Source organism: Hemitrygon akajei, chromosome 13 (genome assembly GCF_048418815.1).
Source record: "Hemitrygon akajei chromosome 13, sHemAka1.3, whole genome shotgun sequence".
NCBI lineage: Eukaryota > Metazoa > Chordata > Chondrichthyes > Myliobatiformes > Dasyatidae > Hemitrygon > Hemitrygon akajei.
The window spans coordinates 81,248,259-81,273,497 of NC_133136.1; the positions used below are offsets into that span (position 1 = coordinate 81,248,259).

General features: G+C 40.8%; 1 protein-coding gene across 3 annotated transcripts in view; it reads left to right on the forward strand.

The window, feature by feature from the left end:
• LOC140738002 (transmembrane anterior posterior transformation protein 1-like) overlaps positions 1 to 25,239 on the forward strand; it is a 106,692-nt gene that overhangs the window by 42,281 nt on the left and 39,172 nt on the right. For all 3 annotated transcript variants that reach the window (XM_073064949.1, XM_073064950.1, XM_073064951.1), the window contains 4 exons: positions 3,672 to 3,752; positions 6,383 to 6,492; positions 9,282 to 9,341; positions 20,232 to 20,300. In XM_073064949.1, the coding sequence (XP_072921050.1) occupies positions 3,672 to 3,752; positions 6,383 to 6,492; positions 9,282 to 9,341; positions 20,232 to 20,300 (320 nt within the window). The remainder of the gene's footprint in view (positions 1 to 3,671; positions 3,753 to 6,382; positions 6,493 to 9,281; positions 9,342 to 20,231; positions 20,301 to 25,239) is intronic.

Genomic DNA, 25,239 nt, shown 5'->3' on the forward strand with positions numbered 1-25,239 from the left:
GTAATATAATGTTTCTATTCCCTTTTTATTAATGTTTTTATATAAAGAGTGGAGAACAATGTTACCAGTACTGCTGAAAATAAATTGATAACCTTAAATAAGTATCTTTCAGATTCAGATTAGTCCTGTTTCTCTCTCCAGTGATACAGCCTGAATAGGAGTATTTCCAATACTTTTGTTTTTATTTCACATTAATAGTGTCTGTAGCTCTTGATTTTGAATCTTAAAGAGAATGCTTAGATTTTCACCTTATAGTGATCCAGCTACAGTTCTCTTGTACACTAAATAAAATGGTTAATTAAACTTTAAATCACCAAGCTCATTGTAAAAATAGTCATGCTGTGTTGATTTTTACATTTCTATATTGAAGGAAAATGAGTGATGTGAAGAAAGAATAAGTAGGAATATGTAAGCATTGATTGAAGCTGAGACCTTTCATTGCAGATAACATGATTACAAATTAACACATTACTTTTTTAAAGGTGTTAATTGTATGTGCTAGTGGGGGGAAAATACTTTATTCCAGCCACAAAACAATGATAAGCCAGCCAAACCTTCAAAGTTTGGGCCTTCACTAACTATTGCCTCTAAGCTAAAAATTAAAAATTATATGTTTATTATTTATCCTGTCTTATTTCTGTCTTCTGTGTTCTCCTAATTTCATTTTCTTTGCATGTTTGTTTTATTGAATGAAATGTTCAAGCTTGCATTAATCTGGTACAGACTCTGTGAACTATGGTTTTAATTACTGTGCTTTTAAAAGACAACATTTGGATAAGCTGGATCTGATAGGGTCTTTTAGGAGATTTTTGGATAGGTACATGGAGCTTAGAAAAATAGAGGGCTTATGGGTAAGCCTAGTCATTTCTAAGGTAGGGACATGTTCGGCACATTTGTGGGCCGAAGGGCCTGTATTGTCCTGTAGGTTTTCTGTGTTTCTATCTTGCTGCCACCTCATGGGTCCCAGAATTCCAATACAAAGCACATGTTGATTTGGATTTTTACAATATTACTAACCACAGGGCAAAAGTTCACAAGAGAGCTCTGGGCATTTATTCAACTGGCAACAAAATCTGGGCCATTGCCATGTTATTATGATATATATGATTGGATGACTTTTTCCAGCATGTTCTGTTTTTGTTATAAATGATAAAAGCGCTTTTTGTTCCATGACAAGCTTTCACAATTCATTAACTTTTTATTATCAACAGAAAATTTGAAAGAACCAAAATACATTTGTTTCCATTTATTTTGTATATGATTTTTCAAAAAAGTAATTTTAGAATGAATAGGATTTAAAGTTGTATTTTCAATAGCAGCATTATGTTAGAGGCTGGATAATATTACTTGATCTAATGGTGAACAGTAGGGAAGTATGCATTCCATGAGTTTTCAGAATATTTTCAAAGTCTATTGTCTACAGCAAAATATTAAATAATAGTTTGCCTAAACTTCAAGATTCTTTTTAAACAAATAAATGCTCTGTGCATGTGAGAAAGAAGATTTTCTGCAGAGGCTTTTCATGGTAAAGAAGAGAAGCAAATAAAAGTGTTATTGAGTACAGTAATGAGCTTATATAGACTAGGTGTTTGGGGTTGAAAGACTCTTACTAGGAAATGGTTATCACAGGAGAGCCCAACTTTAAATACATGGATGGAAATTACAATGGATATTTACAAAATGGAGAAGATAACAGCATCTGTTAATCATAAGCTGGAACAATTTGATTCATACTGGGAAAAATAGTTTAACTACATAATGTCTCATAGGCCTGATTTTATTCTCACTAATCACTGAATCTGTTGTAAAAAAAAATCACTCCCTACTTGTACATAGTTCTTTCCTTTTGCTTGTTTTTTTCTTTCCACTCTTTTCTATAAGTGTATACCTCAGATAAATACTTTGTGGAGATTTGTGATATATATGATTATATGACATATATGTACAATGTCTGAAATACATTTATAGAAATGTTTGTTTGATGATGAACTTCAATAAAAAATAAATTACAAAAAAAATTGGAAAAAAAAAGGAAATAAAATTAAATGGAGGAAAATTTGTTAAGAAGAGTGAACGTGTTTATAGTGTTAGAGTAAAGCCTCGGTGTACTGCAGCACAGGGAAACTGGATTGGAATATTCAGTGAAGCTGACTGCAGTTGAAGATAGCTGATGATTGAGATTGAATTGATACTCAGCCAAGGATTTGTGTGGCATTGAGTTTAAGTTTAGAGATTGAAGTCTCTGTTAAAGAGCTAGGAGATCACTTGGTCTGGTGATTGGAGACTGGGAAATGTGACATGACTGAAAACTCGGAAAATTGATGAGTTGGGAGAAACGAAGTGCATTTCTCCTAACTTCATTTAAGGTCCTGGGGGATTTTGTGGTTAATGGCTTGGCATGATAATGAATTTAGTTGGGGTGTGATGACATAGGAGCCAGAAGGATGCAAATGAAATAAAGGGTTTGTCTTAAAGTGAGCCAAATCCTATTTTGCTTTGGAAACATTTGGTGAGTATCCAATGGAAACTGGAAAAAGAGCATCTTCCAAGTTCTCATGCTGAGTTCTGTAGGGAGTGCTACATTCTAAATGTCCATAAACTTGTGTGTCTGACATAGAATTCGATTAATATTTCAAGGATGACTTGTACTAAAATGTTATGCAATTGAATTTCTAGGCACATATTTTATATCATTGCTGCTGTTGACATCAAAATGACTATAAATGTGCATTATCTCATTATTATCAGATCACTTTTATGGATGGGTGATTATCAGATAATGTGCATGTTCAGTAATTCTGTTTAGTTGTAGGTGTATAGTGTAATAGCTTCCATGCAGTGAAATTGATAACTGCGGAATTACTTGTAATATGCCAGTCTTGTAATAGTGAATAAATGTGAGTTTGAAATTTTGGTGATATGGTGTTTGAACCTATATTTTTTTTAGTCACATAGAGTTTCAACCTCATCAGTACAGAGATGGGTACAGCCATTGTGAAATACAGGACAGTTTATAGAATATAGAACGTTTTAGTACAGGAACAGGCCCTTTGGCCCATAATGTCTGTGCCAACCATGATGCCAATTTAAACTGCATACAGTACTTGCCTGCTTAAGGTCTATATAACTCTATTCCCTCCTTGCTCTGGTGTCTGTCTAAATGCCTCAAAAATGTTGCTATCAGATCTGTTCTGACATCTATTTTATATATTTAAAAAATGTCTTATAAATCTCATTTAAAATTTTCCCCTTTCATCTTAAAGTTATATCCTCCAATATTTTGAGACAGTTTAACACCATTATTGTCTGTTAATGACCACTGTGCTTATGCATATTGTTACTGACACTGCGGCACACCTCTGAAGCAAACCAAATACTTGTCATTCCTTATACTGCCAAATCAAATATAAGATAGTTTCACTCTAGCTTATCTTGTGTCCAAGTACTGTAGTTGCTCATCTCCATAATACCTTGCATTCTGTGCATTCTTCTTTTAATAGTTTCTCTTATTCTGTAATTTAATTTTGGAAGCACTTTAAATTTTAATCACTGTACAGTACTTTTTGAAAAAGCACTGAGATCCTTGGTAAAAGTCATCAGTACAAAATACAAAGAAGAATTTTGGAACAATTTTAACATGACCACTAATGTAGACAAAAATCTGTTTGCAGATATAAGGGAGAGGTTCAACAACTATGTACTTCTGCTGATTGTTTGTTTGAGAAATATGGAACAATTTTCATGGAACCCAGGTAAAAGTGCATGTGGATTTCTTTTATTGTTTTTATTATGCAGTCAACCTGATTGATAAACATAGTCTATTGTCTACAGTAAAATTCCATTAATCCAGCACATTCAGGATATTTGTACTGTTAGATGCATAGATTTTCTGAGCTATTGAAGTTAAACATTTTTATTTCACCTTTTTTGGTGACACTAAACAGTAACATTTCAGTGAGCCAACTAACATCTCCCTTTGTACTGGGCCTTTGAATTCTTGACCAACAGAAGCAGCAACACCTACACCTCAATTATTCTGAATGCTATTGCTCCACAACGGTGCATCGTCAGCCCCTACTCTACTCCATAAAACTCATGACTGCATGGCCAGATTCTGCTCTAACTCCATCTACAAGTTTGCAGATAATATCATTATAGTGGGCATATTCCAAATAGTGATTCATCAGAGTACAGGACAGAGTAAGGTAGGTGGCGTTGTGGATAATGAAGTAGGTTTTCAAAGCTTGCAGGAGATTTAGGCCAGTTAGAAAAGTGGACTGAATGATGGCAGATGGAGTTTAATGCTGATAAGTATGAGCTGCTACATTTTGGTAGGAATAATCCAAATAGGACATACATGGTAAATGGTAGGGCATTGAAGAATGCAGTAGAACAGAGTGATCTAGGAATAATGGTGCATAGTTCCCTGAAAGTGGAATCTCATGTGGATAGGGTGGTGAAGAAAGCTTTTGGTATGCTGGCCTTTATAAATCAGAGCATTGAGTATAGGAGTTGGGATGTAATGTTAAAATTGTACAAGGCATTGGTAAGGTGGAATTTGGAGTATTGTGTACAGTTCTGGTCACCAAGTTATAGGAAAGATGTCAACAAAATAGAGAGAGTATAAAGAAGATTTAAAAGAATGTTACCTGGGTTTCAGCACCTAAGTTACAGGGAAAGGTTGAACAAGTTAGGTCTTTATTCTTTGGAGCATAGAAGGCTGAAGGGGGACTTGATAGAGGTATTTAAAATTTTATGAGGGGGTTAGATAGAGTTGACATGGATAGGCTTTTTCCATTGAGAGTAGGGGAGATTCAAACAAGAGGACATGATTTGAGAGTTAGGGGGCAAAAGTTTAAGGGTATCATGAGGAGGAATTTCTTTACTCAGAGAGTGGTAGCTGTGTGGATTGAGCTTCCAGTAGAAGTGGTAGAGGCAGGTTTGGTATTGTAATTTAAAGTAAAATTGGATAGGTATATGGACAGGAAAGGAATGGAGGGTTATGGGCTGAGTGCGGGCCAGTGGGACTAGGTGAGAGTAAGTGTTTGGCACAGACTAGAAGGGCCGAGATGGCCTGTTTCTGTGCTGTAATTGTTATATGGTTATATTGTTATATAGGACAAAGATTGAGAGCCTAATACCATGTTATCATTGACAACAGTCTTTTCACCAATGTCAGCAAAGCAAAAAAGCTAGTCATTGACTTCAGGAAGGAAGTGGTGCACATTAACAGTGCTGAGGTAGAGACTTTGGGTTCCTGGGAGTGAACATCACCACTATCTTGCTCTGGTCCAACCAAATTGACGTCATAGGCATGAAACCTCAAGAAAGTGTCTACTTCCTCAGAAGACTAAAGAAATGTCAAAACATGTCTGCTTTGACCCTCATCCATTTTTATCAATGCACCATAGAAAGTAACATGTTCAGATGTATAACAACTTGGTATGGCAACTGCTCTGTCTATCACTACAAGAAACTGCAGAGATTTGTATACACAGCACAGTAAATCATGGAAACCAACCTCCCTTCCTTAGACACTATGTACAGTTCTCGCTGCCTTGATAAAGCAGCCAGAATAATCAAAGACCCCACCTGAACCAGACATTTTCTTTTCTCCCCCTACTATCAGACGAAAGATACAAAAACCTGAAATCTCATACCACCAGGCTGAAGGACAGATTCTATCCTATTGCTACAAGACTATTAAGTGTTTCCCTAATTCAAAAAGTTGAACTCTTAACTTTAGTCTGCCTCATTATGACCTAGTATCTTATTGTCTACCTACACTGCACTTTCTCTGTAACTGCAACACTATTCTGCATTCTGTTATTGTTTACCTTGTACAATCTCAAGGCTCTGTTGTAATGAATTGATCTGTCTGTATGGTATACATATGCCAGAGACCATGGGAAACAGAACCAGGTAAGTTTTAAGAAAATACAGCGGAACGTACCAGATTAATTAAAATGAATACAGGATCTGGAACCCTTGGAACTGGATGGGAAATGCAGAAACCTGAGCACCAGCAAGTGGACAGCGAATGCAGGAATCCGCGTGAGTGGGAAGGGAGCCTGTTAACTGGGGCCCTGAAAATTGCAAACATGGGGACTTCTGAATGGTCATATAGTAGATTATTAAAGTTTTAATGTATTTGTTTTATAGAATAATAGATCCATTAATCTAAAAATATTTAACTAACCTTTGGTTGCAGTTTGAATTGTTTAATTTATTTTTAGTATTTCTTTTAAGTGCCAAAACTTCCAAAGTAGATCAGGGTTTAATAATGTTTATAACTATCCTTCATGGTAATCTAAAATCTCTGCCTGCCTAGATGATAAATCTATATCATTTTGTAAGATTGTTTCATTTTTGCCCCATTTAGACCATCTCTGGGTGTTGTTTCCAGATGTGTGCATGGTAATTGCATCAGAAATTGCTGTGGATGTGGTTAAGCATGCTTTTATTACAAAATTCAATGATATTACCGCTGATGTGAGTATACTGATTATTATTTGTGTATTATTATTTTGCATTTTATGCTGTTTTTAATTAATTGGTGGTTCCAAAACACTTTACTATATTACTTTTTACCATTGTTGGGCAATGAAATTGCATTCAATTTCCACATAGAAAAGTCCTACAAATGGCACATCAAATAAATGAACAGTTGATCTGTTTTAAGTTGTTAGTGGGATACCATGAAAACTATTAACGCTATTACTTACATGAGATACCTGTCAGTTTTACAAAATTATTGTAAATTATTTTGTTGAGATGGTGAGGAGTGAAATGCTTTATTTTCAATACCCAATTCTAGAATCAAAAATGAGTAATTTGAAATATATTCAAAGGCAGTTAAAGTTTACACTATTATGTTTCAGTTTAATTCTTAAGAATACGTTTAAGTATTATAACAGGTATGTGATAATTTAATTAACACCAATCTTTAGCTCTTAAAATTAACATTACCAAATTACTTGTAAATTATTGTTAAATCTATGTTTACATCAAGTTCAGAATGCAACAACATGGATTTTGCTGGATTTCTTCAGCAATTTTGCATGAAGCTGATGGTGTTTACCTACATGAGTCCCTGCAAGTTAAGGTCTCCTATGTAAATGTTCTTGCTGGTTGAGCTCTGCCTGTGATCTTTCACAGCTGCATTCCTGGAGGGTTGAAGTAGAAGCTTGATGTCTTACAACCAAGGAGTCTTACGGGGATCTTGTAACAATTGCAGGGTCCATGAGCACTTTCTATTTAAGTGTATGGTTAAAAGGAAGAATGATTTCTAATTTTCCAATTATTTTTGTTTATTTTTTATTATTTCAAGTATTTCTAGGTGCTTTATAGTGATCATATTTTCATTTATTAAACAGGTACTAAAATGATGTTTTTATTTTGTTTATAATGATATTTTAATGTTTCTAAAAGATTGAAATTCCATAACAGCTTTAAAAATAGAAAAAAAATGGCTTCCAGGTATACTTTGTGACATGGGCTTCTTTTGGCCCATTCACAACATCATTGAAGGCCTATATGCCAGAAAGGGTTTTGCTGCTTGATTTCAGAATGGTTTCAGCCAGAAAGATCAGCCACATGAATTCAGACGTGGGTGGGACCATGAATGGCTGAAGTGGTTATTGTGGCAATGGGCCAGACTCACTATCTTTGAATTCACTGTCTTACATTTGGGGTTCAGAGTGAATGCATATCAGAAATACTTTCTGACTCTTGGGGAAATGTCTCACAGACATTCACTTGTGTTTTCTTCTTCCTTCTCCCCTTTCTCAGACTTGGAATATTATTTCTCTCACCTATGCTATTTTTTCCAACATTTTCTGTCTTTACTTCAGATTTCTGACATTCCTAAGTGACAGATGCTATGCAATTGTCCTTTAGCTCCATCACTGCACTCCAGGTGATGTCCAGTAGTAATATTAGCCACATCGTGCTGGGATTCCCCATCTGACAATAGACAATGTATTTTTTTCAGTACTGAATCAGACAGATATTCTATTAGTTTACAACAATCACAGATTCAGACTTTGAACTCATTACTACATTGTTCTTCTAGACTATAATCCCTGATTAGCACTGCCATTCATCAAATTTTAACCTGTCCATTTTCCTACCACAGAAGGTTGATCAAAAAGATTAAGAACACCAAATTTCAAAATTAATTTATTATCAGAGTATGTATACCATATACCATCTTTAGATTCATCTTCATGCAGGCAGCCACAAAACAAAGAAACACCATAGAATTCACAAAAAAACCCCACAACACAAAGGTAGTCAAACATCTAATGTGCAAAAAAGAAAGAACAAATCATACAAATAATAAAAAAGCAAACAACCAACCAACAGATCATGAATCACAGAGTCCCCAAAAGTAAGTCCATAGTCATGTAGCCAGTTCAGCACTGAAACTGGTCCAGGAGCCCAATTTCAGTGCTGAGGCAAGTGCTGATGGCTCTGGCTGCAGAGTCAGTTCAGTGCTGAGGTGAGTAAAGCCTCCTGGAGCAATAAGCTGAACACTGATTTGTCCTCTATCCTTGGCCTCGATGCCTTTAATCTTTTTTATCTGGTTTATTGCTTAAATCAACCAAATATCAGTTTGTTATGCATTCTCAGGTCCAGGCTCCATAGCCTCAGTCTGGATCAAAGATTCACTCCAGCACCAAGTCAGTTCCAGCACTGGCCACCGCACCCGTACCTGTATTCTCGAGAGTTCAGTTTGCCAAATAGTTCAGGATACCACAAAAACACCAGGTCATATAGACAGTTCAAAAGCGCACCTCCCAACGGGAAACTGCAGGCTGCAGATTACAGTGTTTGTAGTCCTGAAAAGGTATATGTAGAGAATCATCAGTAGTTTTATTTGCTGCCTGCAAAGCATCACTCCGTCCTGTAGCAAAATCTTCACAACAGGAATTTGGGATAGTACATTTCTGTTTATTGAGAGCCAGTTAAGAAAAGCAGAAAGCAATGAGTGGGAATGAATGTGTCTGTAACATGTTGGCAGGCAGTGACTGGTGTGATTAGCACAGCAGTCATTGCTAGGGGCCCCAGTTGTTCACAATCTGTATCAATGTTTGGCTAAGAAGACATGGATCTGGGGGAAAATAAGTTGATGTTACCCATGGGTCATCAGCAAATATGACTGGCTTGATGATGGCAGTATGTTCTGGTCCATCTAGTGCATTCAAGGTTGTTCTGATATCATGTTGTCTAAATGGGTTCTGAATGCTAAAAGTCCGCACTTTTTTTCCTGTGCATAGGTATACAGTGAGTATAGAGCGAGCCTTGCATTTGACTTGGTTAGCAGCCGTCAAAAAAATGTAAGTATCTAAGTGCACTTCCTTCTCTATTAATTTTTATAAGATTATAGTTTTCCCAATTCAATGCAGCACATGGTAAAAAAAACTATACACTTTGCCCAATAATTATATTTTTTAATCGCAATTCAAACAACCCAAAGATTTACTGTATATTTTCAAATAAGACTCATTAACTCTTCAGTTACAAAAGTTCCAAATTTTACTACTTGTATTTAGATATTACCTGCTCTAGATGAACCTGACCCGGGTTTGACTTGGTGAGTTCTTCTCTGTGTCATAGAACAGTACAGCACATGATAGGCCCTTCAACCCACAATGTGTTGCCACACCAATCATGAATTAAATTATGCCTGCATAATGTACATATTCTTCCATTTTCCTCACATTCATTTTTTTCTGCCTCTACCATCTCACCCCAGGCAACGCTTTCCAGGCACCCATACTCTCTGTAAAAAAGGAAGAAAAATGCCCCTCTCATCTCCTTTCAAATTACTCTCTCTCACCTTAAATGTATGCCCTCTGCTAATAAACATCACCACCCTCGGAAAAAAGATATCGTCTCTCTACTCTGTCTATGGCTCTTGTAATCTTCTAAACCTCTATCCGATCTTCCCTCAGCCTCCACAGTTTCAGAGAAAACAACCCAAGTTTGTTCAACCTGTTGGTATAGTACGTGCCTCTAATCAAAGCAAAGTCCTGGTAAAACTTTTCTGCACCCTCTCCAAAGCCTCAACATCCTTCCTAAAATGGGGCGACCAGAACTGTATGTTATACCCCAGACGCGCCTAACTAGAGTTTTATAGATCTGCAACATGACTTCCTAACTTTTGAACTCAGTGCCTTAACTAATGAATGCAAGCATGTCATACACCCTCTTAACCAATCTATCAATCTGAAGCCTCTTTCAGGGAGCTATGAACTTGGACCCCAAGATGCCTCTGCTCATCAATGCTGTTAAGGATCTTACCCTTAACAGAGCACTATCTCTTTCGATACAGTGCAATACAGTTGGCCCTCCTTAACCGCGAGGGATTCGTTCCGGGACCCCTCATGGATACCAAAAAACGTGGATGCTCAAGTCCCTTATTTAACCTGTGTCAGTCCGGGTGGACTTTTAGACCCGGGGCAGCACAGGACCCACTGCCTGCAGTGTTTCTGTTCCGTTGATGGAAAGTGATCACAATTGAAAATAAAGTGGAAATAATAAAATGATCGGAAAGAGGTGAAACACCATAGGTCAGGCTACATTCGGTCAACAATCGCGACAATTTAAAAGGACAAACATTTGCTGGAGAGTGAACTTCCGGGTTTTCTTTTTGATCCCGATCAGTGGTAACCTACGCACATCCTCCTGTATACTTTAAATCATCTCTAGATTACTTATAATACCAACTACAATGTAAATGATGTGTAAACAGTTGTTATACTGTACTGTTTAGGGAATAATGACAAGAAAAAAGAAATCTGTACATGTTCAGTACAGACGCAACCTTCGTAGCTCTCCTGGGAATGCTGATGCTGCCTTGGCATCAGCCGATCCCGATTCTCCCGTGATCTTTAAGTTCTTGAGGCTGTAGTGCTTTACATAGCCAGCCAGCAATCCCTAGCACTAACACTCCCATGAATTTCAGCTCCTTTCTGCTTTATTGTGCGAATGCTCCATTCGTTCTTACCGACCTTACGGCCCATTTCGGGATGCGACATGCCACTTTTCAAAAGATCTAATATTTCTAATTTCTCAGCGAGAGATAGCACTTTACACTCCCTCTTAGCCTTTGAGGAATTGCTTTGAGCACGTAATTGCTTTTAGGAGCCATTTTTTCACAGAAACAAAGTAACAAACGAGACGCAAGGCGAACAAAGCTCAAACAAGTGCTGGAGAGAGAACTTTCGGGTTTTCGCGATTCGTGGTTAGTTGAATTCGTGCATGCGGAACTCGCAGATAAGGAGGGCCGACTGTACTTCACATTTGGCTGGGTTAAACTTTTTTCACCCATATCTGCAATTGATCCTTATACCATTGCATTCATTGCCAATCATCTATGCTATCTGTAACACCAACGATCTTCGTATAGGTTGCAAACTTATTAATCGACCCATTTACTTTATCATCCAGGTCATTATATACATCACAAATAGCAGACGTTGCATTATAGATCCCTGCAGAACACCACTAATCACAGACATCTAGCTGGAGTAAGTCCCTAGATCACTACCCTATGTCTTCTATGGGCAAGCTGGTTCTGAATCCAAACAGCCTATTCACCATGGATCCCATGCATCTTAATCTTCTGGATGAGCATCCCATAAGTGACTTTCTCATATGCCTTACCAACATCCACAGCTCTACCTTCATGAATTACCCCCATCACCTCATTAAAAACTCAATCAAATTAGTAAAACACAACTTGTCCTGCACAAAGCCTAGTCAGGGAGAGTGAGGAGGTGATAGAGAGGAGTTATAGGCACGTGGTCACACTGGGGCCATGGGAGATGGACAAGTGGGTCACAGGAGGGGGAAGGGGAAGAGTCAGGTACTAGAGAGTACCCCTTGACAATAAATACTCCTGTTTGAGTACTGTTGGGGGGGGGGGGGGGAGACAGTCTACCTGGGGGAAGCAACAGATAGAGAGAGAACAGCCAGAGGTCATGGTACATATTAGTACCAATGACACAGGTAGGAAAAGGGAAGAGGTCCTGAAAAAAGACTGCAGGGAGTTAGGAAAGAAGTTGAGAAGCAGGACCACAAAGGTAGTAATCTCAGGATTACTGCCTGTGCCACATGACAGTGAGTATAGGAATAGAATGAGGTGGAGGATAAATGCGTGTCTGAGGGATTGGAGCACGGGACAGGGATTCAGATTTCTGGATCATTGGGACCTCTTTTGGGGCACGTGTGACCTGTACAAAAAGAACGGGTTGCACTTGAATCTTGGGGGACCAATATCCTGGCAGGGAGGTTTGCTAAGTCTGATGGGGAGAGTTTAAACTATAATTGTTGGGGGGTGGGAACGGAACTGAAGAGACTGGGGAAGAGGGTGTTGGCTCACAAATAGAGAAAGCTTGTAAGTGCGAGAGGGAGGATAGGCTTATGATAGAGAAGGGACACGCTCAGCCAGAAGGTTTGAGATGTGTCTTTTTTAACGCAAGGAGTGTTGTGAACAAAGCAGATGAGCTTAGAGCATGGATCAGTACTTGGAGATATGCTGTGGTGGCCATTACAGAGACTTGGATGGCTTGGGGACAGGAATGGTTACTTCAAGTGCCAGGTTTTAGACGTTACAGAAAGGACAGGGAGGGAGGCAAAAGAGGTCGTGGCGTGGCACTGTTGATCAGAGATAGTGTCATGGCTGCAGAAAAGGTGGACGCCATAGAGGAATTGTCTACAGACTCTCTCTGGGTGGAGGTTAGGAACAGGAAGGGGTCAATAACTTTACTGGGTGTTTTCTATAGGCTGCCCAATAGTAACAGGGATATCGAGAAACATATAGGGAAATAGATCCTGAATAACAGAGTTGTTGTGATGGGAGATTTTAATTTCCCAGATATTGATTGGCATCTCCCCAAAGCAAGGGGTTTAGATGGGGTGGAGTTTGTTAGGTGTGTTCAGGAAGGTTTCTTGACACAGTATGTAGATAAGTCTACAAGAGGAGAGGCTATACTTGATTTGGTATTGGGAAATGAACCTGGTCAGGTGTCAGATCTCTCAGTGGGAGAGCACTTTGGAGACAGTGACTGTAATTCTATCTCTTTTACGATAGCATTGGAGAGGGATAGGAACAGACAAGTTAGAAAAGCATTTAATTGGAGTAAGGGGAATTACGAGGCTATCAGGCAGGAAATTGGAAGCTTAAATTAGAAAGAGATGTTCTCAGGGAAAAGTACGGAAGACGTGTGGCAAATATTTAGGGGATATTTGTGTAGAGTTCTCTATAGGTACGTTCCAATGAGATGGAGTTATGGTAGGGTACAGGAACCATGGTGTACAAAGGCTGTAATAAGTCTAGTCAAGAAGAAAAGAAAAGCTTACAAAAGGTTCAGAGAGCTAGATAATGTTAGAGCTCTAGATTATAAGGCTCTTAAGAAGGCAATTAGGAGAGCTAGAAGAGGCCATGAGAAGGCCTTGGCAGGCAGAATTAAGGAAGACCCCAAGGCATTCTACAAGTATATGAAGAGCAAGAGGATAAGACATGAAAGAATAGGACCTATGAAGTTTGACAGTGGGAAAGTGTGTATGGAACAGGAGGAAATAGCAGAGGTACTTAATGAATACTTAAGTATTCACTATGGAAAGGATATTAGTGATTGTCGTGATGACTTGCAGCAGACTGAAAAGCTTGAGCATGTAGATATTAAGAAAGCGGATGTGCTGGAGCTTTTGGAAAGCATCAAATTGGATAAGTTGCTGGGACTGGATGAAATGTACCCCAGGCTACTGTGGGAGGCAAGGGTGGAGATTGCTGAGCCTCTGGCAATGATCTTTGCAACATCAATGGGGACGAGAGACGTTCCGGAGGATTGGAGGGTTGCAGATGTTGTTCCTTTATTCAAGAAAGGGAGTAGAGATAGCCTAGGAAATTTTAGCCCAGTGAGTCTTACTTCAGTGGTTGGTAAGTTGATGGAGAAGATCCTGAGAGGCAGGATTTATGTACATTTGGAGAGGTATAATACGATTAGGAATAGTCGGCATGGCTTTGTCAAGGGCAGGTCGTGCCTTATAAGCCTAATTGAATTTTTTGAGGATGTGACTGAACACATTGATGAAGGAAGAGCAGTAGATGTAGTGTATATGGATTTCAGCAAGGCATTTGATAGGGTACCCCATGCAAGGCTTATTGAGAAAGCAAGGAGGCATGGGATCCAAGGGGACATTGCTTTGTGGATCCAGAACTGGCTTGCCCACAGAAGGCAAAGGGTGGTTGTAGATGGGTCATATTCTGCTTGGAGGTCAGTCACCAGTGGAGTGCCTCAGAGATCTGTTCTGGGACCCTTACTCTTCGTGATTTTTATAAATGACCTGGATGAGGAAGTGGAGGGATGGGTTACTAAGTTTGCTGATGACACAAAGATTGGAGGTGTTGTGCATAGTGTGGAGGGCTGTCAGAGGTTACAGCAGGACACTGATAGAATGCAAAACTGGGCTGAGATGTGGCAAATGGAGATCAACCCAGATAAGTGTGAATTTGTTCATTTTGGTAGGTCAAATATGATGGTAGAATGTAGTATTAATGGTAAGACTCTTGGCAGTGTGGAGGATCAGAGATATTTTGGGGTCCGAGTCCATAGTCCATAGGACACTCAAAGCAGCTGCGCAGGTTGACCTTGTGGTTAAGAAAGCGTATGGTGTATTGGCCTTCATCAATTGTGGAATTGAATTTAGGAGCCGAGAGGTTATGTTGCAGCTATATAGGGCCCTGGTCAGACCCCACTTGGAGTACTGTGCTCAGTTCTGGTCGCCTCACTACAGGAAGGATGTGAAAACTATAGAAAGGGTGCAGAGGAGATTTACAAGGATGTTGCCTGGATTGGGGAGCATGCCTTATGAGAATAGGTTGAGTGAACTCTGTCTTTTCTCCTTGGAGCAAAGGAGGATGAGAGGCGAGCTGATAGAGGTGTATAAGATGATGAGAGGCATTGATCGTGTGGATAGTCAGAGGCTTTTTCCCCACGGCTGAAATGGTTGCCACAAGAGGACACAGGTTTAAGGTGATGGACAGTAGGTACAGAGGAGATGTCAGGGGTAAGTTTTTTACTCAGAGAGTGGTGATTGCGTGAAATTGGCTGCCAGCAATGGTGGTGGAGGCGAATACGACTTTTGAGTAGGTACATGGTGCTTAGTATAAGGGCCTGTATTGTGCTGTACGTTTTCTCTGTTTCTATGTAAAACCAAACTGGCTTTCACCAATTAGGCTTTGACTTTCCAAATGCTCATAAATCCTATCTGTACAAATTCTCTCAAGTAACTTTCCTACCACTGATGTGTGACTCCCAGTCTGTAGTTTCCAGGATTTTCCCTTGTTCCCTTCTTGAATAATGAAACAATATTAGCTACTTGTCAGTCCTCCGGAACCTTGCCTGTGACTAGAGAGGACACAAAGATATCGGTAAATACTGATGTAAAATACTCATTAAGGACCTCACCCACATCCTCCACATCCAAGCAGAAGTTCCCCTTTTATCCTTGAGTCATCCTACCATCTCCCTAGCTATCCTCTTGATATACTGTATTTATAGAATGCCCTGAGATTCTCTTTAATCCTACTTTCATGGCGCTTCCTGGCCTTACTAATACCCTTCTTCAGTTCTTTTCTGTCTTCTTTATAATCCTCAAGGACTTAGTTTGACAATAGACAATAGGTGCAGAAGTAGACCATTCGGCCCTTCGAGCCTGCACTGCCAGCTAGCATTCTAGCTTCCTAAGCTTTACTTACATCTTGACTAAATTCATCACTACCCTTGACATCCTATTAAGGTTCTATTAACTTACCACCCTTTCCTTCCTTCTCTTTGGAACATACCTGTCCTATACTCTGTGTAGTTGGTCTTTAAACATGCTCCATATATTAGATGTGAACTTGCCCAAAAAAGGTTGTTTCCAATTAATACTTCATAGTTCCTGCCTAATGCTCTTATACTCCCACAAGGTCCGTACTTATTCTTATCTATAGCTGTCTTAAAACTTAAGGAGTTGTGGTTACTGTTCCCTATCATTCACCCACTGAAAGGTCAGTCATCTACACAGGCTCATTAACTAACATCAGGTCCAGTACAGCCCCTCCTGTTGTTGGACTATCTACATATTGATTTAGGAAACCCTTCTGGATGCACCTAACAAATTTTTCCCATCTGATCCTCTTGCACTCTGAAGGTCCCAGTTAATATTAGTAAAGTTAAAGTCCCCCATGACAGAACCCTATTGTTTTTTACACCTTTCCTTAATCTACTGGCATATCTTTTTCTCAATGTCCTGGTAGCTATTGGAGGGAGCTATTATACCTTTCCTATTTTTGAGTTCTACCCATTTAGACTCAGTGGACGAGCTCTCTATTTAAGTCCCCTCTGAGTGCAACTGGGATATTGTCCCTGATTAGTGCAATTCCCTCATCTCTTTTACCTCCTATCTTTTCTAAAGCATTACAACCCTGGGATATTAAGCACCCATTCCTGTCCCTCTCTCAACCACATCTCTGTAATGACCACAACAACATAGTTCCATGCTCTAAATTCATCAGCTTTACCCATAATATTTCTAGCATACTTCAAACTGTCTGTTCCATCGTATCTATTACTTTGCTCCTGCCTCTTCTTATTGGCCCTGACATGTACCATCCTCTCCACCACCCCTTTTTCTGATCTGGTGCTCTGGTTCTCATCCCCCTACCAAACTAGTGAATCTCTTGGCCAGGATATTGGTTCCCCTCCAGTTTAGGAGCAACCCGTCCCTCTTATACACGTTAATCCTGTCCACGAAAAGGTTCCAATTATCCAAGAACCTGAAACCCTGTCCCAGCACTCTGAGAGTCAGTACACTCACATTCTTCTGTAGTTAGTCTCTGGAGTTACCATTATTGGGTCATTTATAATCCATCTTTTTAATAATTTCTTTGCATACATCTTAGATAATTTGCTTTGCCTCTTTCAGATTCCTTTTGACACAATCACTTTAGCAACATGGTCATCAATTATCAAAATAGATGTTTATGCTTTACAAGTTGCCAGACTGACTGTTTCACAAGATGCCAGTTTCCAAAACATTTCCATTTGCTTGTTCTGTTCTCCAAATAATTCACAGAGGGATGTAAAGCTATTTTGGCTATGTTCTCATTGATCAGATGTTGGTGACATGCCCTTCCTTCTCTGCACTGTGCTTTTTTTGTTCTTTGTTCTTGGTTCTTAGCATCATTCTTTCTATCTGGCAGTATCTTTTCAGAACCCCATAGTATATTTGACATCTCTTGAATTGGTTATTTGATTATTATGAAATGTTACTGATATGAAGTTATTAAAAGTTGACCCTTTTGATTTAAATAAGCCATAAAATGATATGCTTTTATGCCTGGTTATAGTGCTGCAGAGACTCAGCTGGGAGGAAAAGCCAGGTTGGCAGTTGACCAAAAGCCTGTTTGCTTTTCCTCTTAATTAAGTAGTTAAGACTAATGTGACTCAAGTTTTACATAATGATTCAGATCCCATCCAAAGGCACAAAGAATACTTACATGCAACATTAGCCTTAGATGGTCTATCCAAAAACTACTTCATACACACATGCTTGTTTATTGAGAATACTCAATTTATCACTGGTTGAATCAGCAGCATCGATTTATTTTGTCTTTTTCAGCCTTCCCTTATGAACAACTTCATTGGAGATATTTTAGGAAATGACAAGACCCCAGCAGTTTTGATGTGTCATTCTTAGAAATGCATCAGGCTTATTAGTTAAGTAATGGAAAGGAAAATAATAAAACTTTTGATGCCAATTGAAAACTACTTTGCAACAATATTAAGGTAGAAAGGTCTCCAAACACTTCAAAAATAAACCTGAGAAGAAGAATTCAATGATTGTAGGGTTTGTTTTAATGTGATCAAATTTGGAGATTATTTTGAAAGTGCCTCTAAGCTGCAGTATATTTCCAACACAGCAAGGAAAGAAGCAATTCTCTATTTAATTGTGGAAAGTTGCTCTTGGCTCATGTTCTGTATGGCTGTTTAAATATGTAAATAAGCATTTACTGAAAATCCAAATTTGAATTGATAAATGTATAGAAGTAACTATCAGTATTTTGAATTTTGGTAAGGAGAATTTTTGGTAAGCACTAAAATAATAAGCAAAATAAATTTGTGTAAAATATATTCCGTGGCAATGGAGTTCCATCTAGGGCCAAAGAAGCATTCTCTTCCTGGTTCATCTGAGCAAACAAAATCAGAATAAGACTAGATTTACAGCTCCCAAAGCTGTGTCAATTTTCAATAAGATTAAGGCTAATATATCTATGGCCTTCATCTCCACTTTCTTACCTGATTCTGTATTATCCCTTTATTTCTCCTGACATCCAAAAATCTATCATGATCTGAAGTATATGTAATAATACAGAATCTACTATAGTCTGGGGTGAGGAATTCTCAAATGATCCTCTGGGGGATCAATACAAAATAATGTACTTTTTTCTCAAAAATGGACACTTTAGTGCAGCTGCTGCCTCACAGGTTAATTAATTTTGGGTTAAATGCTAACCTCCAGTGCTGCTTCTGATGGTGTAGATTTCCAATGGGTGCTCTGGTTTCTTCCCACATCACAAAGTCATATGGATTAGCTGGGTAATTTGCCACTGTAGAGAATTGAGAGGAAGGTGAGAAAATAAAATATAATTCATGTAGGATTGGTGTAAGGGGGTGTTTAATCCGCATTCTGGACTCAGTGGGCCAAAAATCCTGTGTCTGAATAGGAAAGAGTTTAGAACAATATGGACGAAGCACAGGTAAATAGCAACACACACAAAATGCTGGAGGAACTCAGCGGGACAGGCAATATCTATGGAAAAGAGTACAGTCGACGTTTCAGGCTGAGTCCCTTTAGCAGGACTGGAGGGAAAAAAATGAGTAGTAGAGTTAAAAGGTGGGGGGAGAAGAGGGAGAAACACAAGGTGATAGAGGGGGAAAGGTGAAGTAAAGAGCTGGGAAGTTGATTGGTGAGAGATACAGGGCTGGAAAAGGGGGATTCTGATAAAGGACAGAAGACTATGGAAGAAAGAAAAGGGGGGAGGAGCACCAGAAGGAGGCAATGGGCGGGCAAGGAGACAAGAGGAGCGAGGGAAAAGGAATAGGGAATAGTGAAGGGGTGGGGGGGAGGCATTACCAGAAGCTCGAGAAGTCGATGTTCATGCCATCAGGTTGGAGACTACCCAGATAGGCAAAGTAGTCTCCCAATTTACATCGGGTTTCATGGGTATACAAGAGGCCATACTGGGAGCACCGGACAGACTCATAGGTGAAGTGTTGCCTCACCTAGAAGGACTGTTTGGGGCTCTGAATGGTAGTGAGGGAGGAGGTGTAGGGGCAGGTGTAGAACTTTTTCCACTTGCAAGGATAAGTGCCAGGAGGGAGATCAGTGGGAAGTGATGAATGGACAAGGGAGTCGCACAGGGAGCGATTCTGTGGCAAGCAGAAAGTAGGGAGGGGGAGAGAAAGATGTGCTTGGTGATGGGATCCCTTTGGAGATGGCGGAAGCTGCAGAGAATCATCAACTTCTCAAACTTCTGGCAATGCCCTCCCCTTTCACCATTCCCCTTGCCCTTTTCGCTCTCTCTCACTATATTTCTCTGCCTGCCCATCACCTCCCTGCTCCTCCATTTTCTTTCGTCCATGGCTTTCTGTCCTCTCCTGTCAGACCCCCCCCCCCCCCACTTCTCCAGCCCAGTATTTCTTCCACCAATCGACTTTCCAGCTCTTTACTTCACCCCTCCCCCTCCCGGTTTCATCTATCACCTTGTCTTTCTCCCTCCCCTCTCCCCACCTTTTAACTCTACTCATCTTTTTTTCTCCAGTCCTGCTGAAGGGTCTCAGCCCAAAACACCAACTATACTCTTTTCCATAGATGCTGCTTGGCCTGTTGAGTTTCTCCATAATTTTGTGTGTGTTGCTTGGGTTTCCAGCATCTGCAGATTTTCTCTAGTTTGTGACAGGTAAATAGCACAAGTTTGGATGGGCAATTTGGTTGGCACGGATAGTTGGCCCAAATGACCTGTTTCTATACTCTGTGACTCTGTCTCTAAATAAATTAATGACTCCATGGATGCTGCACCAAACGATTAGAGAGTGCATGCTCACTTATCAGACAAAGACAATATCTTTTAAAGTATTTATCTACTATTTAACAAACAAATTATCTTACAGGCATATACAGATTATAGTGATACAGTATCAAGAAGAATGGGATTTATACCACTTCCTTTAGCAGTTCTGGTAAGTTTATAGGTATAACACATTTATTGCCTGTAAAGTTGAAATATTTTCATTTTATATGGCTATAATTACTGCTGGAACTGAGTTTTGAATATAATAATGCTCTAAGTAGAACATAGTTAAGTATATAATAAGTGGATAATGAAAGGTCCATGAAAGCAGCTTTGAAGTGACAAAATCTTTATTTTTTCGTTCAATGTTGGTGAGGTTGAAGACACATTATAGCTCAAGCATGGTTGGAATACTGAAGATTTTTTAAAAATGTCAACAATGGATAGGATCTGCTGCATTTTGATCTGAGTTGTTATTTATTTATTATTGTAATTTATAATCTTTATGTATTGGATTGTACTGCTGCTGCAAAACACCAAATTTCACAACATGTCAATGATATTAAACCTAATTCTGAGATGGAGTTGATGATTTTGGTCATTTTGATTATCCATATCTTGTTATACAAGTTATCTGGCAGTGTCATTGTAATACAGAGAGTGGAGTGCTAAAATTGGGTACAGTTAGCAAATAAATGAACATGAATTTACCCTTTGGTTAATGTTACCAAATGGTAGTATATGGATGGAAGTGGAGGTAACAAAGGATAGGCCATTTGAAGAAAGCCATTGCTTAAAAAGAGCTGTAGAGACATGCACAACGTGATGCATGATAGAAGAGGAGTCTTGGCCCACCAGATGAAACTTTGAAGAAATTTTGTGATGTATGTGTTCATTGTTATGCTAATTCCACTGTTGGAATAGTTTACCCTATTTGTGCCATCTTTAAAACAAGGAAGAAAATTGGATTTTGGGGATTTCTGGAGAAATGATTATGTTCTGGGAGAAGAAGTAGTAGGATAAAGAGTTGATTAGTGGTCACAGATAAACTAGTAGTTGGGGAGTATTAATCAGCATTTTTGAAGAGAAAAACAGATTCAAAGACTATTAATCTGTCAATATTGCCAAATACCATGAGGTGGAGGAGATTGAGAGAAACAAAAACTGCAGTTGTATTCACCAAAGCTGTGTTTGGGCTTGTTTTATTAGAATGTGCGAGACCTTGGGTTTTAGAGTGAATGGAAAAGAGGGAGAATAGGTCAGAACATTTTTTTTCCATGAAGCATTGGAAGTTGAAGTACAAAATTAAAAGAAAGGGGCTCAAAACTTGTTTATCATTTTGATAGGGTTCTTTTGTATTTTTGGTTGACTACAGAGTAAGGTGTCAATTTCACTGAAAAGGCTGTCGTAATGTTTGATATAGACCAATGTTCCCTCTAATAGTGTACACAAAAATCTTGTGCTGTGCGATTTTTTTTTTTGCCAAGTGACAATATGTGTGCACTGAATTTTAAATATAGAGGTATTCGTTTTAACAGCTAGCAAAACATTGTCAACAAGAACTTTGATCTCCTCTGATCACTTCTGCTCTCATTCATCTGCACTCTCACAAAACATGCGTAGCAGGCCTGTTGTGGGTAATGAAGGATTTTCTCACTGGAGCTTTTGCACTCTGTCCATGTGATTTGTTTGCTAAAGACGCCTTAAAAAGTAAAGTTTTCAAATATCACTCCACTTCTTTCCACTTGCAAATTCTCCAGCAATACACACAGGTAGCACCAGTTTCTGTTGTGTACATAAAAATTTCTGATAGCTGCACATTCCTGACCTCATGAGCTTTCAGTGTAGTCATTTCTATTGTTTCATTAAGCCATTCCACTTTAAATGAACTAGCAATTCTATTGCACTTCACACCCTTTGCTTCTTTGGAGTTTAGCATAGTGAATCAATAATTTCTTCAATAAAACAGTATATGTAAGCCAGCTCTAAAATCTGCAGATAGATCCTCGCAAACTCCATGTTGTCAGCACTATCCACATCAGAAACCAGAAAGGAAAATGTAATTGTGTACGATCATAAAATATACTTAACACACCATTGAGGTAGACCGTGACAACCTTTTGTGTGCAGTTTAAATTCCCTTTTGTAGGCTTGTAGCAAAAGATGTGTGCATGCGCACACTTTAGAGAGAACATTGATGTGGACACAGCTGATCTAATGGTTAACTAACAGATGTGTGCTTCGTTCATCCCCACTGAACTGATGAGTTGAAGTGCAAGGGTGGGTATTACAGGTTGTGCACTCCTTATCTGAAATGTCTGGGGCCAGAAATACTTCGGACTTTGGACTTTTTCAGATTTTGGAATATATAATGAGACAGCTTGGGATTGCTGTCAAATAGAGCTTTGACCAGCCCCCAGTTGGACATCAGAAGTTTCAACAGGAGGGGACTTCAATCAGGTCTGCTGCCCGTGGATAAAAGGCAGGAGCGGGTTGTGGTAGCATAATAGAGCTTTGACCAGCAGCCAATCGACGTTTGAGATTAATTAGTAAGAGCAAATTAAAGGAAGGCCATCATCGCAGTGGCTTTTGTCTGAGTGGACATAGAGTGGTGATCTTAAGGCTTAAGTGCTTTGAGGTTTCACGCAGAGAAAGCAAAGGAAAGAAAAGCTTAAGTTTTTTCCTTCTCCTGTTTTTATCTGTTTAGCTGTGACAGTAGGGATGTCAGGCAGGATGGTGCAGTGCTGCTCTTGTGAGGTGTGGGAAGGCAAGGAGTCCTCCAGTATCCCAGACCACTACAAACTGCAAAAACTGCATCCAGCTGCAGCTTTTAATGAACTGTGGCGACCCACTTTCTGCGCAGGTGAACCGGCTTACAGATAGCCAGCGTGCAGGGAGAGACTTTGGTAATGCACCTCTGACGTCATTTCCACCCGGAGAGGGCGGGTGCTAGGGATTAAATGCCAGCGCCGCGAAGTTTGAATAAACTAGTCTCGAAATGACTTACCGACTGCGTGTCGTCTCTAGCTCTGTATGTAGTACATCGCTACATTGGTGACCCCGACGGTCCAAACGGGATTTGGACCAAAGATGACTGACTCTTCATCTGTTCACGCAATTTCACTAAAACTGCCGACTTTCTGGACACTGCGACCACGCGTGTGGTTTAGCCAAGCAGAAGCCCAGTTCCAGATTCGGCAGATATCCTCTGATTCCACGCATTACTACCAGGTGGTGAGCGCCCTTGACCAGGAGACGGCCGCCCAGGTTGCGGATTTCATACAGTCGCCCCTGGAAGAAGGCAAATATGAAGCATTCAAAGCGCTGCTCATTGGGACCTTTGGCCTTTCATGGCGTGAGTGGGGTGCCCGCCTGCTTCACCTGGATGGTTTGGGAGACAGACTGCCATCAGCATTGATGAACGAGATGCTGGCCCTGGCTGATGGACACAAGCCCTGCCTCATGTTTGAGCAGGCGTTCCTAGTGCAGCTGCCCGAGGACATACATCTGCTGCTGGCTGACGCAGATTTCAGCGACCCCCAGAAGGTGGCAGCCGGGGCAAATGTGCTGTGGAAAGCCAAGAGGGAGAGCGTGGCATCCGTCGGTCAGATTACCAGGCCACGTGCCCAACAGCAGACCAGATCAGACCCGACAGGGGGCCGCACACAACACAGAGGCAGGAGTGAGGAGGCCAGTGAACAGTGGTGTTTCTACCACCAGCGGTGGGGCACAGAAGCCCGCCGTTGTCGCCCACCCTGCAAGGGCCAGCAGCCGCTAATGACTATGGCGGCTGGCCACCAGGACAGCCTCTTGTATGTCTGGGACAAACAGTTGGGACGTCGCTCCTTGGTCGAAACCGGAGCGGAAATCAGCGTCTTGCCCCCGAGGGGGTACGACACCTGCAACAGGAAGCCAGGAGCCACCCTGAGGGCCGCAAACGGCAGCATGATACGGACCTATGGTACTCGCACAGTGCAGCTGCAGTTCGGCGCCAGCCGGTTCAAGTGGGACTTCACACTGGCCGCTGTGGCCCAACCACTCCTGGGGGTGGACTTCTTGCGAGCTCACAGCCTGCTGGTCGACTTGCAAGGGAAAAGACTGGTACATGCCAAGACTTTCCAGACGTTCTCCCTGGGTGAAGCCAAGTTGCCGGCCCCACACCTGGACTCCATCACGCTGTCGGACAACGAATTCACCAGAATCCTGGCGGACTTTCCATCGATTCTGGCACCGCAGTTCACGGCAGCCATGCCCTGACACGGTGTACAGCACCACATTCCAACCCAGGGACCACCCCTCCATGCCCGCGCACGAAGGCTCCCCCTGGAAAAGCTCCGCCTGGCGAAGGAGGAGTTCAAGAGGATGGAGGAATTGGGGATCGTACGGAGGTCCGACAGCCCATGGGCCTCCCCCCCGCACATGGTGCCCAAAGCAGCCGAGGGTTGGAGACCATGCGGCGACTACCACAGACTGAATGAGGCTACAACTCCAGACCGCTACCCCGTGCCGCACATATAGGACTTTGCAGCAAACCTGCATGGGGCAAGAATATTTTCCAAAGTAGACCTCGTCGGGGGATACCATCAAATCCGGGTGCACCCTGAAGACATCCCCAAAACAGCACTCATCACCCCGTTCGGCCTGATCGAGTTCCTCTGAATGCCGTTCGGCCTGAAGAATGCCGCACAGACGTTCCAGCGGCTAATGGATGTAGTGGGACGCGACCTGGACTTTGCGTTCATCTATTTAGACGACATTCTTATAGCCAGCAGTAGTCGCCAGGAGCATCTGTCCCACCTCTGCCAGCTCTACTCCCGCCTGAGTGATTTCGGCCTCACAATCAACCCGGACAAATGCCAGTTCGGTCTCGATATCGTTGACTTCCTGGGCCACAGGATTACCAAAGACGGGGCAATACCTCTGCCCGTCAAGGTAGACGCGATCCGCCACTTTGCCCAGCCCAATACGGTCAAAGACCTGCAGGAGTTTGTTGGTATGGTGAACTTCTACCACCGTTATCTCCCCTCAGTAGCCTGTATCATGCACCCTTTGTACACCCTGATGTCGGGTAAAGGCAAGGACATTACTTGGGACGAGGAGGCCGCGAC